Below are 19,647 nucleotides of genomic sequence, written 5' to 3'. Positions count from 1 at the left end.
ACTCAAATTTTCCTAAATTTAACTTTAGAAGCTTTTTTAAATATTTCTAAAGCGCTAATACATAGAGCGTTACAAACATCAAAATCGACTTTACAGGACAAATTATATTATGGGAAGATGTTTTTGAAATACACCCCCTTCCCCCCAAACTCAAAATTTTCCAAAATTTTACTTTAGAAGCTTTTTTAAATATTTCTAAAGTGCTAAGACATAGAGTGCTACAAACATCAGAATTGACTTTAGAGGACAACTTATATTATGGGCAGATGTTTTTGAAATTCCCCTTCCCCCCAAACTCAAAATTTTACAAAATTTTACTTTAGCAGCTTTTTTAAATATTTCTAAAGTGCTAAGACATAGAGCGCTACAAACATCAGAATCGACTTTAGAGGACAACTTATATTATGGGCAGATGTTTTTGAAATTCCCAATCCCACCAAACTAAAAATTTTCAAAAATTTTACTATAGAAGCTTTTTAAAATATTTCTAAAGCGCTAAGACATAGAGCGCTATAAAAATCAGAATCGACTTTAGATGACAATTTATCTGTAAAAGAGGGATCATTATTTCAATCTAGTTTTTTCTTCTTTTTTTAAGGAGGAGGATTCCTACAATTACTCTCCCCCTGAAAAGAGAGCAAGATGGAACGATGCCACATCGATGCAAGCTGCAAGGCCTTCCATCATAAGATATGCTGGTTCCATTACACATGCTCTGGAACAGCCAATGACCACACAACTTTTAATACCAGGAGCCTCTCACGCAAGTGTCAGCTCTGCGCAAACCTCTATGCAACCTGGCAGAAAATTGAAAAGTGAGTGGATGGCTTCTCATAATGCATCAGCCCCGTCTACTCAAGATCGTGAGGACACTCCCCTTCATGCTTTGCCAGGGGCTTCAGGCACACAAGTGCAGTCTGAATTTGGAAATGTAAGCATTTTACCTCTACCTTCTACCTGATTATAGAAATATCTACCTATTTCTTTCCAACTTTTTTTTTAGCCTTTTCTTCTCACCATTTTTTTTCAGCACTCTAAGAGGGTGTGTGTGTGTGTGTGTGTGTGTGTGTGTGTGTGTGTGTGTGTGTGTGTGTGTGTGTGTGTGTGTGTGTGTGTGTGTGTGTGTGTGTGTGTGTGTGTGTGTGTGTGTGTGTGTGTGTGTGTGTGTGTGTGTGTGTGTGTGTGTGTGTGTGTGTGTGTGTGTGTGTGTGTGTGTGTGTGTGTGTGTGTGTGTGTGTGTGTGTGTGTGTGTGTGTGTGTGTGTGTGTGTGTGTGTGTGTGTGTGTGTGTGTGTGTGTGTGTGTGTGTGTGTGTGTGTGTGTGTGTGTGTGTGTGTGTGTGTGTGTGTGTGTGTGTGTGTGTGTGTGTGTGTGTGTGTGTGTGTGTGTGTGTGTGTGTGTGTGTGTGTGTGTGTGTGTGTGTGTGTGTGTGTGTGTGTGTGTGTGTGTGTGTGTGTGTGTGTGTGTGTGTGTGTGTGTGTGTGTGTGTGTGTGTGTGTGTGTGTGTGTGTGTGTGTGTGTGTGTGTGTGTGTGTGTGTGTGTGTGTGTGTGTGTGTGTGTGTGTGTGTGTGTGTGTGTGTGTGTGTGTGTGTGTGTGTGTGTGTGTGTGTGTGTGTGTGTGTGTGTGTGTGTGTGTGTGTGTGTGTGTGTGTGTGTGTGTGTGTGTGTGTGTGTGTGTGTGTGTGTGTGTGTGTGTGTGTGTGTGTGTGTGTGTGTGTGTGTGTGTGTGTGTGTGTGTGTGTGTGTGTGTGTGTGTGTGTGTGTGTGTGTGTGTGTGTGTGTGTGTGTGTGAACGTTTTTGCATGTGTGCGTGTGTGTGTGTGAGCGTGTTCGTGTGTGTGTGTGTGTGTGTGTGTGTGTGTGTGCGTGTGTGCTATTAACAAAATTTGTAATTTATTATGCACCTGTTTTATAAATAAGGCTATAATCAAAAATTTGTAATTTATTATGCATTTGTTTGATAAATACGAATCCAATTAAGAAAAAAAAAACATTAAACGGATAGATTTGTAGGAAAAGGAATCTACTTCTAGTTTGATCTCTATTTTTTATGGATGGCTAGATTTGCAGGAAAAAAATAGTAAGTTTTTTTAAATGAGCTATTCAGACAATTATTGAGTTGATTTTTTTACCGTATTTTATTGCTATTAGTCAAACGTTGTGATCTGTGTGCGCGTGTGTGTGTGTGTGTGTGTGTGAACGTGTGTGCGTGTGTGTGAGCATGTACGTGTGTGCGTTTGCATGGGTGTGAACGTGTGTACGTGTGTGCGTGTGTGTATGTTTGTGTGTGCATGTACGTATGTGTGTGTGTGTTTGAACGTGTGTGTGTGTGTGTGTGAACGTGTGCGTGTGTGCTATTAACAAAATTTGTAATTTATTATCCATTTGTTTTATAAATAATGCTATAAGCAAAAATTTGTAATTTATTATGCATTTGTTTGATAAATACGAATTCAATTAAGAAAAAAAACAATTGTTTGATAAATCCAAATCCGACTAAGAAAAAAAAATAAAAAGTGTGGTAAAATTGTGATAAAACTTTCCTCAAAGAAAAAAAACTTAATCCATTCATGTTAGTTTCAGGGGGAAGCTACGAAAACAACTGCCTTCCCTGGCCCAGGAATTCAAAATATCATGGGAAATTGTCCACTGTCGCCGGATGATGTTAGTGAAAGTACGTCATTTAGTATCCCCCTGGATTTTCGATTTACAACTGAAGAAATGGACAGCCTTATGCAAATTGTTGGATCTAATGTTTTCGGGGGCATTTTTTATGATGACTTTACTATTAGTGAATTGGGTCCTGTGAAAATAGGTGCAGGACATGAAAATAGCGTCGGGTCCCCGGAACTACGTGAATTTAATTTGTTAGAGTCTGCTTTATGTTACTTACAAACACATAGGATAGAATTTAATCCCGCTAAGTAAAACCCGGTTGACGGGAGTATCATTTTAACAGACCCAGTAAATGCTCTTCATTCATATATTGACCGGATTTGAGCACTTATTGAAATTCACATTCAGAAATGGGGGGTCAGGGAGGGATTAAGGCATCGGTAAATCAAAAAGTTTATTTACAAAAGGGGATATCTGGGGACATTTTTTATTTTCATTTTTACACTGGCAATTAAACTTTTTACCCTGGTCTAAATGAATTTGAGGGTAACTTTTTCAATTGGGTTAATAAATTAATATTAACTTTGGACACGTTCAACGAGAAGGGAAAAGGGTCCACAATTTTATACATTGAACTCATGGATCTGAATCACAGTAGATTTAAAATAAACTTTATTTTAAGGGGAGGGCGGGGTAGAAAAATAAAATGCCATCCAGATTTGTCGGCTACCAAAGGGGTTCAGAGTTTCTGTTTTGACACGGAGCTGCAATGCTTTACATATGTATTTTTAGCAGCAGCCCATAAAACATTAAAAAATGATTCATCAATTAAAAATCTCGACGGACTTGCACGTAACGGTGGAGAAAATTTCCCTAAAGTAAATTTTGATTGTTTAGAGGGGAAGTATCCGGTGTCCTTAAAAGAAATAATCATATTTGAAAAAGCAAACGAAAATCTTGGGTTGGGGTGGTTGTTCTCCAGTATGACACAGAGTTTGTAGATGGGGGGGGGGAAAGAAACTGAATAAAAAAGGGGTTTTATATTCAGCTAGGAAACCGTTGGTAGATAATGTTAAAAATTGGGTTTGGGTTGTCTATGAGCCCCCTAAAGATGTAAATTCCTATGGTAATTTTTTCCCGTTACGGCAATAAGTCAACTCTTATCTCAAGGCAAAAATTATGGGGAACCTCACTATTGCCCCATGTGTCTTTCTTCATTTACAACTGAAAGAACATTCTCGGATCACATGAGATATTGCAAAATTCATGGCAATCAAAGAATAGAAATGCCGGCAGAAGGCAAAGATACTTTACAATTTAAAAATTTCCAAAATTCCCTGATACAGGTTGATAAAGTATCTTTGCATTGTGAATCAACACTGGTGGAGGTATCAGACCCATCAAGGCCAAATATAGTCAAGGAACACAAACTAGTTGCGTGTTCCTATGCGCATGCCCGTCACGATTCCAATAATAAAATGCGATTGGAAGAGTTTTTTTGGCTATGGATGAGGAGGGTAGCATGGAGAAGTTATTGGTGTCTTTAATAAAAACAGCGAACGGTGCAATTTCACGATTGCGTCAAACCAACTACCCAATGTCATTATCAGATAAGGAGCAACTGGCACTAGAAAAGGGGACAATTTGTTGGGTTTTTAGGGGTGCTTTTGCCCCAAAAGACGCTGTCCAGGATCACAATCATCTTATTGACCCTAATTCAACAGGGAAAAGTAACTCTCGAGGGTGGGCTCACAATTCCTGTAATTTAAAAATTAAACAGCAACTCTTTCTTCCGGTTTTTATACATAATTCTAACTACGATCTGAAGTATGTGCTACCAGCAATGGCATATCTTCAAAGAATTGGAACAGTGGATGATGCATGGCTACATGACAGCTTTTCCTACAAAATCATTCCTAAATCATCCGAAAAGTTGCTTGTTTTGGAATTTATGTGCAGAATTGTTGAAGACGACGTTGAGTACACGAATAAAATTCGCTCTTTAGATTCCTACAGTTTTTTCCCTAAATCATTGAGCGAATTAATTCAAGTGCAGAAAAACGATGACGGCTGCAACGTTTTCCCCCCTTCTCAAGCATAAATTTCCAAATGATTTATATGATTTGTTGACGGTCAAGGGCATATATCCTTATGATTATTACTGTTCCATGTCGAGATTCGCCGAGGAAACTATTCCCTCGATCGAATAGTTTTACGACAGTCTACACGATCGTAGGTGCACCCCCGATGAATACAGTTTTGCTAAAAAAGTGTGGGCAGAGGGAGGGTGTAAAAATGGGTTTGACTACTGCAAGCTGTATTTGTCGAGTAATGTGTTAACTTTGTTAGACATTATGTGTAAAAATACGGACAAAATCTATGGGGAACTTAATCTTGATTTAGGATGCTATTTTTCATCTCCTCATCTGGTAATGGACCTCATCCTAAAAATTAGTGGGGAAAAAATTGGGCTGATCACTGACATTGATCAGCACCTGTTCATCGAGAGGTCAATGAGGGGTGGATACGTTTTTCATGGGGATTGTATCTTGGAAACTGATCCAACTGGAGAGAAGACGGGGACAAAATCAGATGCAGTTTTCCTTAATATGAATTCTCTCTACCCCTCAGCTATTTCCCATTATGCGCTACCTTGCGATGACTAAAAATGGCTCAATGACCCTCAAGCTTCCAATTTCCCCAACATTGACAGTGTTAAGGACAATGGGCCGGTTGGATGGTTTTTTGGAATTGATGGGGAGATACCAGTTGAGCTTCACAATTCAGTAAAGGATTTTGTTTTTCCATGCATCAATAGACCTGTGACTAGGGACTCTTTGAGCCCCCACAATAGATGTTTGGTCGAGGTGGACGGATTGCATTGGTTACCTTCAAAACAAAAACTTATTGCTGATCTTCTGCCGAAGAAAAATATTGTTGTACATCATGTGGTTTTAAAATGGATGTGCAACAACGGTTTCAATGTCACAAAGGTTGATCGAGTCCCTCATTTTAGTCAAAAACCCTATTTGAAGGCGTTTTTGGACTACTTTGTCAAGAAATGTTCTGAAGCACGGAAGATAACCGAAAAAGAAATATATAAGCTCATCTTAAATACAACTTTTGGTAAAATGTGCGAAAGAGTTCACAATAGGAATCGTTGTGACGTCGTGACCGATCCCAAACAATGTGCTCGAAATATTGCCGATCCAAATTATACTTCCTTCACGATCATTGGCCCGGACATGGTACTATTGAATAGAAAAAAAGAAGCAATGTCCTGAATAAGAATATTGCTGCAGGCAGTGCGATCTTGGAGATCTCTAAAAAGCTCATGTTGGAATTCTACTACAATATGGCTAGGGTACAGTGGCCGGAAAAGGGGCAAGTAGAGGTCTGCTACGGGGACACATATTCTCTACTGCTAAAAGTAAAAATTCCAAACCTACTTGATGATTTGGCGCATGGTGAAATCATCAGCTCGCGGATGAACTACACCAATTGGAGTGGGTTTTACCCAGAGCTAGTGAAACGTCGGGTGCCAAATCAGCTTTTATTTTTTAATTCAGAAACGGGAAGCGACATGATTTGCCGTGGTATTTTTGTAAATCTGAAGGTGTACTTTATACAGACACACGACGAGGAATTCAAAAAAAGTTGCAAAGGAGTACCCATGCACTATGTAGATAAGAATTTTAACATTTACATCTATAGGAATTGTAATGTTCAAAATAAATTACAACAAGCCAAATGGTTGGCCATTGGTTCAATCAACTACAGGAAATTCACTGTAAATATAGAAAAAATTGCCATGAGAACCATTTCCAACAAGGTCTTTGTTTGTCAAGACGGTGTGACTACCCTCCCCCTGGGACACTATTTAACTTCTGACCGAGCCGAATGTGTTAGCCATAGGGAAAGTCTCGGTTTGAGTAAAGTCCAATAAATTTCCCAAAACCTTGGGGGGGGGGGGGGGGTCTCGCGGCATGGGGGGGCCTCGCGGCCTGGGGGGGGGGGGGGGCTCGCGGCCTTGGGGGGCGCCCGGACGGCCGCCAGCGGGGGGTGCGCCGCCACTACCAAAGTTATCTTTTTTTTTACTTAGAGCAGATTTTTTTGTGCTTTTGTAAATATACATGTTACATTCAAATTAAAAAAAAAGTGATATTATTCCAAGTCTATTTTCATTAAATGTTGTATTTTCATAAAATAAAGTATATTTATTAAAGTGCTTTTTCTAGTGCATTTTTTTTTATTATAAATAAATTTAAAAAAGTGTATTTTCTTTGTTTTCTGTAAAGTGCTGTTTATAATACAAGAAATATGATTCTTTATTCGTCTTCTCATTATTCTTGAACGGACTAGTAATAGGGAAATTATTTAGTCATTAGACAACTATAGTCTACAGTTAGTTGTCTAGGTGAACTGTTGAAGGGAACATGTATCAATTTAAAACACCATTCAGATCGTTTCTGCGTGGCCCGTCAATGTCAGGCAAAACAACACTTTTAACTAAAATAATTAAAAATTGCGATAAAATGTTTGTGGAAAAGCCGAAAAGAATCTACTATTGGTACAGTATTTGGCTTGAGTCATACGATAAAATAAAAGCAATTGGCATGGCGGGATTGGTGCAGATACAATTCATACAGGGACTTGATGTTTTCAACATTATTGAACCAAACTCTTGGTTGATTATTGACGATCTGGCTGAATCTATTGAACCATGGTCCCAGAAAACGCTGCAACTGTTCACCGTCCGCTCTCATCTTGAACGGTTTCCCATTACTCTGGTTCTACACAACCTCTTTCATCGGAGCAAATCCATGCAAGCACTTGCATTGAAGCACCTACTATGTCGTCTACAGATTTATTTGTTCTTATAGATTACTCTTAGCCCTCAATAAAAAAATCTAACCAGGCGCCCCCCAAATTTTAGACTCAGCGTACAATCAGGCAACTAATAAATCCTACGCCTACATCCTATTAGATCTTAATCAAAATATAACCGAGGATTTGCGTGTAGTCACATATATTTTTGACAATGAAATTACAATATTTCTCCTTGTGAACAGTAAAAATACCTATTAGTTCCTATCATGACACTGAAGAAACTAACAGAAAATAGACATTTCTTTTCAGTTCTAAGCACTTCAAAATCACCATTTAGAATAGCCATACTCAAGCTTGGTATTAACATTGATTTCATTAATCTAATATCTGAACTTTGTTTAAATTTGACCGAGTGCAATGTTCAACTGCCAGAAGTAGTTAAGCAACAGGCAAAGCAACATCGTTCCATTGTACGTACATTGGCCTCTAAAAATAAAGAAATGAATTTTAAAAGGAAACGTCTTCTTCAGGTGAGCGGTAGCCTTTTCATACTTTTACTGCTGATAATTGCAGTACTTTAAACACTTTTCTCTAGAGAATGGCTAGACCCTATAAATTGAATCCAATAGAACTCACTCTCTCACCCGTGGAACAATTTGAGGACAATCTGAGTAAATTTATTGACAACGAGAATATTGATGATGATCGAAAACCTGCTTTTACTTCAAGATGCACTTCACCGAGTGGACAAACATATAGCCTATCATATGAAGGCTGGCGGCTTTGATCACAAAAAAGAATCATCTCCTCAACAGTCTTCTTCTGCTGGAGCTCGACTAAAGAAGGAGGACCCGGATTAAATTGTATTCAAAATCGGAAGTCTATTGCCCAACTCATATCGTGATCAAAGTAAACGACTCATAACTTATCTCATTGAAAGTGGTCAAGATCATATTCAAGTTGATAGCAATGGGAAAGGGATTATAATTCAAGGCAAGAGCTATAATCTACTTGATTTAATCTACGATATGGTTACAAATCGTAAAGGACTATTATCATTTGACGCTCATCTATACAACTTTCTAAATACATTAAACTTCCCCAAAAGTCTCATTAGCAATAGACAAATTCTAAAAAAAGTAAATGAACATGCATCATCGCCATCAACACCATTAAAATATGAACATGAAGAAGACGAAGAAGATTTTAAATCAATTTTTGAAAATACTAGCACACCTAGTGGAAACTTGACAATAAGGATGAACAGTACACCACTGATAGCTAGACAAAAGCGAAGACGTATCAATTCAACGTCACCACCACCACCAACCACCAGTAGACAAAAGGGTAGCAGACGTTACACTACACGTTTACATTCAAAATGGTTGAAGTTCTGAAACTTGTTTATGAAAATATTGGTGAAACGGGGAGTTTAAGTTCCCCCACCACTCTTTCCAAAGTCACTAGTGTTCACGCTAAAAGTGTACAAGACTATCTACAAAATGAATCAAGTTACACTCTGCATAGAAATCCTAGGCTTCGAACTAATCATTATCGAAAAACTAAAGCCTTTTTCCCATTGCATATAATGCATGCAGATCTCCTAACTCTAGATGAGATTCAAAGAATTTACCGTACACCATAAAACTAAATTCTACATGCAATCAGTGTTTTAGTCGCTATGCATTCGTTATTCCATTGCGCTCGAAGAGAAGTGTTAACGACGCTCAGGCCATTGAAAGTATTTTCTAACAGGATTCGTATAAAAAAATTCAAACGGATCGCGGTGGTGAATTTGTTAATCCCCATGCTGCAAAAGTAATAGCTAAATATAATACACTGCTCTATCATAGTCATAGCCCTATAAAGGCTGCATTGGCCGAACGATTGATAAGAACTATTTGACTTTTAATTTCAAGATATTGTACATTGAAAAATACATCTGCTTTTATTCATGATTTAGATAAAATCATTTTGATTTATAATCAACGACCTCATCGATCATTGTCCAATTCATCCCCAACAGAAGTTCATCATTCTGACCATGATATAATTGACACTTTTCTTAAACAATATTCCAATGAAACGAGTGTCAAGAAGAAAAATTCAATGTTGGTGATACTGTTCGAATTAATAGAACAACTAATGTTTTTGAAAAGGGTAATTACTTATGGTCCACAGAACTTTTTAAAGTGGCAAAAATCCTAGACACTAAACCCATAACTTATCGTTTGCGCGATACCAAAGATGAAGAAATTCTCGGCGGCTGTTATGACTATGAACTACAAAAAGTTAAAAATAATTTTTGAAATCTATCAAATTAAAAAGATATTAGACTCGTACTCACAGGGGTAGGAAACAGTTACTTGTTCGGTGGCTAGGATACAACTCCGATTTTGATTCTTGGATCAGTGTTGAAAATATTGACAATGCCCAATGATTTCTATGTAACATTTATGTCCAACGTTTCCGATCCTCTCTACAATGACTTGAATAAAACAAGTGATTTTTGGACGAAACTCTCCCCCGCCATCAAGTTTGACGGCGCGTATGAAGTGGCTCTTGTCGATTGTATCCTCAAAAATACCTATGACATCCTGAGAAAGGATCGTGTGTATGATATAAAAGTTATACCATTCGATTGGTCACTCTTTGTCGACTAAGAATGGGTTGAAGCACTTAAATCTAGCGAATATCCACATGTCAAATTGAAATATATTGAATACGATAATATGACAGATTTGTGTCGTACAATCAATAAAAAAATCTCATATCGTAGGAATGGTACATTCCATTTTAATTATTCAATGGAACATGATAGGATTTACATTACCTCACCTGTTGACAGTGAAATAATTCATCTCAATGATAATCTGAGAGATGTTCTTGGCTTTAAACAGAATATGATCAATGGGAAAAACGCTGGCACCGTTTACGGGATGGATCAAGTTATTTTTGCTGATTATCCACCTGGTTTCGCCTCGGACTCTTGCATGGTTCTTAGTATATCCTCTGGGTAAAAATTAAGAGTCTGTAAATCATATATCTCTCTTCTACGTGATATTGAAAGGAAAAAATGTCATGGAAAGGTTTATCACTATAACACAGATCTTTTTCAATCTGCTCTTCTAAACACTTCGTATTTAGAACTCTTTCAGTTCACACTAAGAAGTGAATTGGTTGATCCTCTAGCAATTACAAAAGGCTTAGCAATGATTACATGTCATTTTCGACCTATTCTCGGCGACACCAGCACTTAAAATGAACAATAGAAGAATTCTATTTGTCTGTCCCGATATCGATTGCTATGTTGGTGCTCTGAGGTCACGTCAAATAGGCTATGGATTGGACTACTACAAGGGGCGTACTACAATGTCTGGCTATAGTCTTGGTAGCTGGTTTGCTAGGCTATTTCGTTCTGCACTACCCCTTGCCAGAAAATATCTTGTACATGCTGCATCAAATTTTGCTGCCTCAACACTACAGGACTGGGACGTCGGGTAAGAATTTCAAGGAGAGTGTTAAGGAAATTATTAGATCTTCAGCAAGAGCCGTTGGTGAGGAATTAAAATCTCAGCAAAATGGGAAGAGATTGAAAAGGATGCGTGCGCCTCATTCACTCATCAGTCTCTACCCAGGCGGGAAGCGAAGGACATCAACAAGGACTTTGAGAAATAAAACAACGAAGACTAATAAGAAGAAGAAAAAAAAAGATTGTTAGATCAAAGAAGTATTTCTTCTCTTAAGATGACTTATCTCCCCCACAAGGAATGACATCCATCAATCAGTTCCTCATTGAATTTATTCAATGTTGAAAGTGTTGATGTTAGTGCCAAGTATGGATACTATGAACAATTTCACCCCCAGAACTCACTCTAGGCAAATACACCCTTTCAAATATTTTCCAATAAGAACTATTTCATTGATTTCTCTTCAAAATTTATTGATCTAGATATTGCGGTGAAAAAAAGGTCAGTTAATACAACTCCAAATGCTGCCGATGGTCTCTCCTACAAAAACTGTATTCTACACAATCTGTTCAAACAAATTAATGTATTTATTAATGGAACATTGGTGAGCACTAGCAATAACTTATCCAACTATGCAAGCTGCATACACTTTATGATGATGACACCAAAGGCATACAAAGAGTTGAGACGACAATCATTGGGCTATGAATATCGATCAGATGTTGATACTGACGGTGAGTTGACTAATCCAGTGACACAGGAGTATCATCTGGTTGGAAAATTAAATCATGAGATATTCAATATATCCTAATGGTTACCCCCCAATGTCAAGATTGACATAAAGTTGCAACTAGCCCCATCGAATCTCATTTTGAGAAAAACACTTCCTGCAGCACCCGATGCAAATGTCATTATCACATCGGCAATTCTCCACGTCCAAAAACAACAGGTTATGAGCTCTGTTGCATTGGCAGTGGAAAAGTTAAGAGCCAATGGCAACAACATTAAACTTCTTGTCCCCCATACGATCAACAATCAACGTCATATTGCCACTGGCTCTAGTAGTTATACCTATACATCATTTATCAATGGAGAAATCCCATCAAAATTCACCTTGGCCTTTGTGAAGAGTGGGAGTGCCGTCTGATCCTGGACTGCATCCCCCCATGATTTTTATTTATTTGGTCTATCTAGCCTTGTGTGCAAAGTGACTGGTATTCCACTGTACACTCTATGATTTGACTAAAATTCCTATAGAACTCTGTATGAGCTGACCATGCAATCCCTAGATCATGACTCCCAACTATTTGAAAATGGAATAACCGATTCAATGTTTTCAAAAATTCATGGTGTAATTGTTTTGGACCTGTCGGAGAACCAGGATATTAGCATAGTACGAACAGGGAATGTACGTTTAGAGTGTACATTTGCTGATGCTTTGACTGAGAGTATCATGCTAATATCATTGAGTCAATTTGAAACCTATTGGGAAACTACATTCAGTGTCAGTGTTTTATTAGACCTAGCACCATTAACACCAAACAAATGATCAATGTTTTTCGTATGACTCCATGCATGTCTTAATACAAGTCAAATTGCAAACCCCCGGACATTAATGAAAGAAGTGTAAGTGTTAATACTACACTAATCATTGTTTATAGTAGTACATTGTCATTGAAGACTGGCCATTGGCTATGCATCTTTCAAACAGCGAAGAATATTGAATTTGTTGATCCTCTTGGCCTATCATACACATTCTACACTCCACATATCAGCAACGTTATTGAAAGCAGTGGGAAAACTATTATTCAAAATCAACGAAGAGTACAGGATTTAACGACTAAGACATGTGGCTATCATGCACTACTCTTTTTCATGTTCAGATGTCGTGGCTATATCTACAAACAGTTTCTCGACATTTACGTTGACTTACCTCGATTGAACGACTTTCTAGTTGAAAATGTGTTTACAAACATTTTAAAAATTCATTTAAGTACCATAAGAATAACATCGTTCTATAAATGCATTAGAAATTTTTTATTAATAAATGAAAAATGTATGTACATGATAAAAACGACTCTTCTACTCTTTGGATTTCATCTTCTACTAGGTATTTGTCAAGAACAACTAATGCAGATATATTATATAAATTTACGGCAAGCTGATCCTGATGTACTCCGGCGTCAGGGTCACATTTTCTACCGCAGAGTGTAACATTACTTTTATAGTGTCTCTTGGAACAGTCACTGCTACTACCCACATTTATGCTGTCGAATTCACATGTTTCAATTTGCTTATTTTAAACAATGTCACAAACAGTGTCCTCAAGTGGTGAATCACATTCCGTCACAGCCAAATAAAAATCAGTGGGCTTATAATCATAGTAGTCATTGTCTTCACAACGATGACGTAGAAACCAAATTCTTTTGTTGTTCCAACAGTTGAATCGCTGACCCGGTTCCTCCTCCCAGAACAATCTAAAGCCACGACGATACCAATCTCTTGGCCATAAACTAAAATCACGCTTAGGATTCTTTCCAATCATGCCAGGATATGTACTCTCCCATTGATTACATTTATCATAGTGGCAATTGGAGCATAAGTGTCCTCTAGGTTGAGAGTCAAACACCTCTTCAAGACAGGAATTATAACCTTTAATTTGTATAGCATATCCTCTATGGAATTTACACGGGTTGCATAATCTACGCTTTTCATCATACTCATCAATCGTTTACTATTCTCACATGATGACCAGCTGCCCAGTGTGTACATACATTGTGGACATGTATGGAACATTTTTCATGTGTTGACACTCTCACTGCCACAATGAAACTGAGCTACCAACAACAACAAATTGAGTGTGATAGAATGAGAGAGAAATGGAGTAAATCATCCTTGAACACCATCTTTCTCATGAAAAAAAAGTCCTAAATTTCTAAACTAGTGTTTTTCTGCATGCACTATACAATCTCAACTGTAGTTTCAAAACGTGTTTGATCACTTTGCTTGGAATGGTACCAAGGAAGTATACATGTGAGAGGATACTCACTCTCTTTGAAAAGGTGTAGAGCATCAAGCAAATAGAATTGGAATTCCTATACGTCTGTGCAAAGTATAAGACCATGTGAGAGGATACTCAGTCTCTTTGAAAAGGTGTAGAGACCTCATAGAATAGCATAGGAAGGAACATAAACCCTTAGAATCCATACGACATTGTGAGAGGCTATTCACTCTCTTTGAAAAGGTGTAGAGCTTCAAGCAAATAGCATGGTAATTCCTATAGGACCGGTAGAAATGTCTTCCTATAGGACCGGTAGAAATGTCTTCCTATAGGACCGGTAGAATCCATATTTAGCATTCTACTCGCAATGTTTTTTCTAATTAAATAGGATACTTTTAATTTTGATTTACTTTCAAATGAGCCTTCGTGAGATGTTCTATGACGATTGTTTTGGTATGATTAACCTCTGGGGGGGGGGGCAAACAAACAAGTAAACACGCATCAATCACTAGCCTTCTCAGAAAAACACTGAGATCACCTTATTGCAAATAAGGGCTTTAAAATTTCTCGCCCTTTTGTTTTCTCGGGCTCGTATCACATACAGCTCGTCACCAAACTGTAGCTGTTTGACTATTGATTTTTTTATGGCAAACGGTTTTTGTGAGCTATAATCTCATTGGTATAAATCATCAAGTGCACTATCAGTTTATATACGTCACACTTTTGATTCTTATTAACGCTAAAATTCGGAATAGACAGAACCAATTTTAAATACTTTTAAATTTCTTTGGTACCGAAATTAACAAGTTGTTCTCGCAAATTTAGATTCAAACAGGTTCGTCCTGGCATCAAAGTATTGACTTTGATTTTACTGGTGGTTATATCGACAAGTATGTAGTATATATCGAAAGAAGCAAGTAAAATTCAGTGGAAAGTAATTTTGATAAGGATTTTTAATAAACATTAATCATTAATAGACCACTCATACAGAGATTATTGTGTTAGAAGAAAAGACAACAGCCTAATCATTTTCGTGTTTTCGTCATAAATATGAAGGGTAGGAAAATATCAGCCAAAATGGAAACTATCTTCTCTGTACTCATTCTTTCCATTTAAACAGCGTAATAAAAACTTTACCCATGCATTTTCCAGTAGAGTCAAGGCGATACCCAGCGCCACATCTGATAACCTGTGTTTTGGTTGAGGGTCGATCGACTAATGATGTAAGGCTTCGATAATGAGACTGGGATATTTGCTGGACAGGGACTTGAGCTGATTCGCACCGATAAGAACCTTCGGTATTAATGCACCTGAAAGATGTAAATTTCATTAGGAATGGTTCAACTCACAGCTGAACCACTTTAGATAAAATAAGAACTGACTAGATAAACTAGACTTTAGATAAAATAGATATTTTTGTGTCCAAATATACTGAATCAGAGACAACGTTCTAGCGTTGCCTGCGAAAACGAGCCATAAGAATTCAATGCATTATTCATTTTCTTTTTTTTTAAGCCAGTTCATATGGAAGGGGTGGACGTAGGAACTTCGGAGAGGACTCATTCAAATGGAAAGTGAGAGTTCTGGTGTCTTTTTTGGGGTCACGGGCAATTAGGGGGCAACCAGTCCACTTCCACATTCTTTTTAGCTCCCCGTCACCCTAAGACATTAGATCAAAATTTCGGAATAACCATTTTGTTCAAAATAATGTAAAGGCCAAACAAGTATGTCTCCGATAAATAAAAGTTCAAATAGGGATAAAATCCTTTTAATAAACAGTGATAAATTTCACAAATATACTAGGTATTTCAGTCACTGATGATGTATAACTACTGATGACGGTCACAGCACATGTAACCGAAATACCTAAAATTTTGTGAAATTTATCACTGCCTATTAAAAGGATTTTATCCCTATTTGAACTTTTATTTATCGTCATAAAAAGGCAGTGTGGTCTCCGGAACTATCTACGAAATATGCCTCCTAGAAAGACATAACCACCCACAGCCCCAGAGGTGAGAGCTATAGGTTAAGAGAGTGGCCCGTTACTTAAATATAAGGTCTGTTATGGGAAAAAAGGAAATGTTTGATCCTTGGTACTAAAAAGACTTAGGGTATTAAGGTGAAACTTTTAGGAAATGTTGAGAGGGATGTCAAACAAAATCAAACACACTGTATGCATGACGTTTGTCCATGAGCCCCCGTCACCACCCTCACCCTTTTCGGATTTCCCCTACTCGACACTGACCAAGACTTTCAACAATCCACTTTTTTTCGAAATATCCAAAAGGTCAAAAATTATAACTCGGAGGATGTAATTTCCCCAAGCCTCCAGGATAAGGATTTTAAATTATGCCATAAGCTCATTATTTACACGCAGGTTTTATCACTGGGAAAGGTGTAATTAAGTGAAAGGGTATATTAAGGGAGGCGTTGAAGAGTGATCAGAGAGCAACCAGCCCCCCCCCCACCCTTTTTAGATGCCCCCTCCTCAACGCTGACCAAGAGTTTCAACAATCCATTTTTTTGAAATAGCCAGAATGTAAAAATTATGACTCGGAGGATGTAATATCCCCCAAGCCCCCCGGATAAGGATTTTAAATTACGTCATAAGCCGATCATTTACATGATCATTACAAGGACAAATCTTGGTTAAACGTCCACTGCAAAAAAGCTATCCAAGCAAAACAAAAGACACAGGAGCAATGGCTATTCTCGAAGAGCAAAAGCGAGAGATTTGATTCCATAAAAATCGGTTGAGACACAGTTCACATGATTCGGCAATCACGTGTTCAATATAAAGAGAAATTTGTTTCCGAGCTCCAAAATGCCTCTGCTAGATATATCAAAAGAATTGTCTTATTATGCTGATTCCAAATATGCAAGTTTCATTAAATTTAGTGTTACACATCGAGGGCTACGAGCCTCATAAAGTTTGCCAGATTTTCCAAAAAGGAGAAAAACACCCCTTACAAGTCGAAGAATCTTAATGAAAATTACACCATCAGATTCAGCGTATCAGAGAACCTTATTTCAGGTGATTCAACCTCCTAATTTTTGCCGGAAGAAAGATGACGGATGCGAATCTATTTGTTTGTTTGTGTTTTTTTCTCCAGGGGTGGTTGTATCGACCTAGTGGTCCTAGAATATCAGAAGACGGCTCATTAGAACGGAAATTAAAACTTCAAGTGCCATTTTTAATTGACCAAAAACATTGGAGGACAACCTGGCGCCCTCCCTTTCCCCTTTCCCCCCGAAATTGTCAAAATTTCGAATCAAAATTTCGAAATTGTCAAAATGCTATATCAAAATTTTGATATAGCATTTTTGTTCATCATAGTCGAACGGCCCAATAACTATGGCTTTGGATATAACATGACCCCCCCCCCCCCCAGCCCCAGGAAAAAGGTCTTTAAATTACAAAATTCACCCACTGTATACGCATAGTTTGTTAGTTTGTTATTTACACATAGTTTGTTATTTGTTATTGGGAAGCATGCATACATTTCCAGGTTGGGGGGGGGGGGTTTCTGCTGGGGGGTTTTCCATGGGATTCAACGGGGAGGGAAGTTTTCAGGGGGTTGACCTTTTCAAGGGAAATCTCACACTGGGGGAATTGCCAGAATTCTTATACAAAATTGTTTTTATATGTCTTGCTTTCTCTTTTCCGTGTCAATTTTACGCGTGGAGCTTTTAAGGGTAATTATCTGGGGTAAATTTTCACCTGGACTGAATAGTTTAGAAGGTATTTCCGTGGGGAGGGTATTTCTCAGTCGAGGTGGGGCCAACTTTCCTGGTATTATTTAAAAAACGATCAGAAACTAAATAATAAAACAAGTTTTTTCAACTGAAAGGAAGGAGCAACAATAAAACTTAAAATGAACAGAAATCATTACGAATATGAAGGGGGCTGTCCCCTCCTCAGCACCTCGCTCTTTCCGCTTAAGTTTGAATTTTGTCCCAATTCTTTAAGAACGACTCCTGGAACACAAGAGTCTTTAAAGTAGAACACTAAGAATCTTTTTTAAAAGAAGCGCACTAAGAAACTTTAGCGTAAAGAGCGAGGTGTTGGGGAGGGGGAACCCCCTTTATATACATAATAATTTTTATTTTCAGTTTTGATGTTGCTCCTTACTTTTAGTTGAAAAACCATGTTTTTTTATTTAATCATATAAACTTTAGATGATTAAATAAAAAAATATATATCTATAAGAAGTATGCATGCATTTTCGCGTGGGGGGGGGGGGAATTTTCTTCTGTTTTTTTTCCATGTGGGAATTTTCCAGAGGGTGAAATTTTCAGGGGAAATTATACATCGAGGGAATTTGAAAGAATGTTTTTATATGTCTTGCTTTCTCTTTTCCGTTTCAATTTTACGTGTTGAGTTGTTAAAGGTATTTGTCCTGGGTAAATTTTCACTGCGATTGAATTTTCTAGAAGATATTTCTTTGGTGAGGATATTTCTCCGTGGTGGTGGGGCTAGATATCCTATCATTTAAAAAATGATCAGAAATTAAGTAAAAAACTAATTTTTTTACTGAAAGTAAGGAGCAATATTAAAACTTAAAACGACCAGAAATTATTACGTATATGAAGGGAGTTGCCCCCTCCTCAACACTTCGCTCTTTTGCTGCAGTTTGAATTTAGTCCCAAATCTTTAAGCACCACTCCTGAAACACAAGGGTCGTTTAATTAGAACAACAAGAAGCTTTTTAAAAAGCACTAAAAGACTTTAGCGTAAAGAGCCAGGTCTTGAGGAGGAGGCAACCCCCTTCATATACATAATAATTTCTGTTCGTTTTAAGTTGTAATGTTGCTCCTTGCTTTCAGTTGAAAAAACTTGGTATTTTATTTAATTTGGAAAATGATGGAGCTTTCTTTCATAAATATACTTGATAAATGATGTTATTTTCATCTCGGATGCCTTAACATCTGCATGCATCTGGCAAATAAATTGATTTTTTGCTTGTAAATGTATATTGAGTATATTCAGTTCTGTAGTCAAATCAGTTAAAAACCCAAAATCTACAAACCGCTGGTAGTTGCAAAGTTCGGGTATTACCTTTCCTTTTGTCTCCACGTAGTTGCAAATTTCATTCTTTAAATATAAAAAAAATCGTTGAAGTACTAATCCTTGGCTTAGCCATCTTACTTCACAGTAATACATCACGCCGCCATATTCAGTTTCCACCTCTTCCAAAAACTTTCTAAACTGGTGCTGAGTAAACCTATTTTTTCTTATAAGACTAATAGCAGATATAACGGTATCAATTATTTCTCTCCACGATAAAACCTTGCAACACAACGCTTCTCGATGGACAATACAGTTAAATGTATGTGGAACTTAAGGTCCAAAATCTAGAAGCTTGCTGTTGACTCTTCCAACGATACCTTTATTATGACCGCTCATGTATTTTTTTTTTCTGCCGTCCGTGGTGATGCTGTTTAATTTACCCCAGCTCAAGCCGCTTGAACCAGAGCTTGTTCCAAGAGGTGAAATAAATCCTCTCCTTTTTTAGTTAAATTAAGACCGCATATTTTAAATGAATCCTCATATGCATGATATTTTTCATCAATCCCTCGTACAAATATTAGGAATTGTGCCGCATCCCACACGTCTGTACTTTCGTCGACCACAAGAGGGAAGTACGTAAAAGACTGCGCTTTGTCCTTAAGTTACTGACACAAGTTAGCACCCAAGTCTTCGGTGCGGCGGGTGCAAGTTCTGCC

At 37.7% G+C, this 19,647-nt stretch overlaps 1 protein-coding gene across 1 annotated transcript in view; it reads right to left on the bottom strand.

Moving 5' to 3' along the window:
• The window catches only part of LOC148946947 (uncharacterized), a 305,387-nt gene that overhangs the window by 204,665 nt on the left and 81,075 nt on the right, over positions 1-19,647 (bottom strand). The window contains exon 10 of the mRNA XM_089096755.1: positions 15,055-15,227. Coding sequence (XP_088952881.1) covers positions 15,055-15,227 — 173 coding nt within the window. The remainder of the gene's footprint in view (positions 1-15,054; positions 15,228-19,647) is intronic.

This window comes from Artemia sp. Qi Xiang Cuo, chromosome 11, assembly GCF_049724085.1.
Source record: "Artemia sp. Qi Xiang Cuo chromosome 11, ASM4972408v1, whole genome shotgun sequence".
NCBI classification, from domain to species: Eukaryota; Metazoa; Arthropoda; class Branchiopoda; order Anostraca; family Artemiidae; genus Artemia; species Artemia sp. Qi Xiang Cuo.
This window is presented reverse-complemented; position numbering and strand designations above follow the sequence as displayed.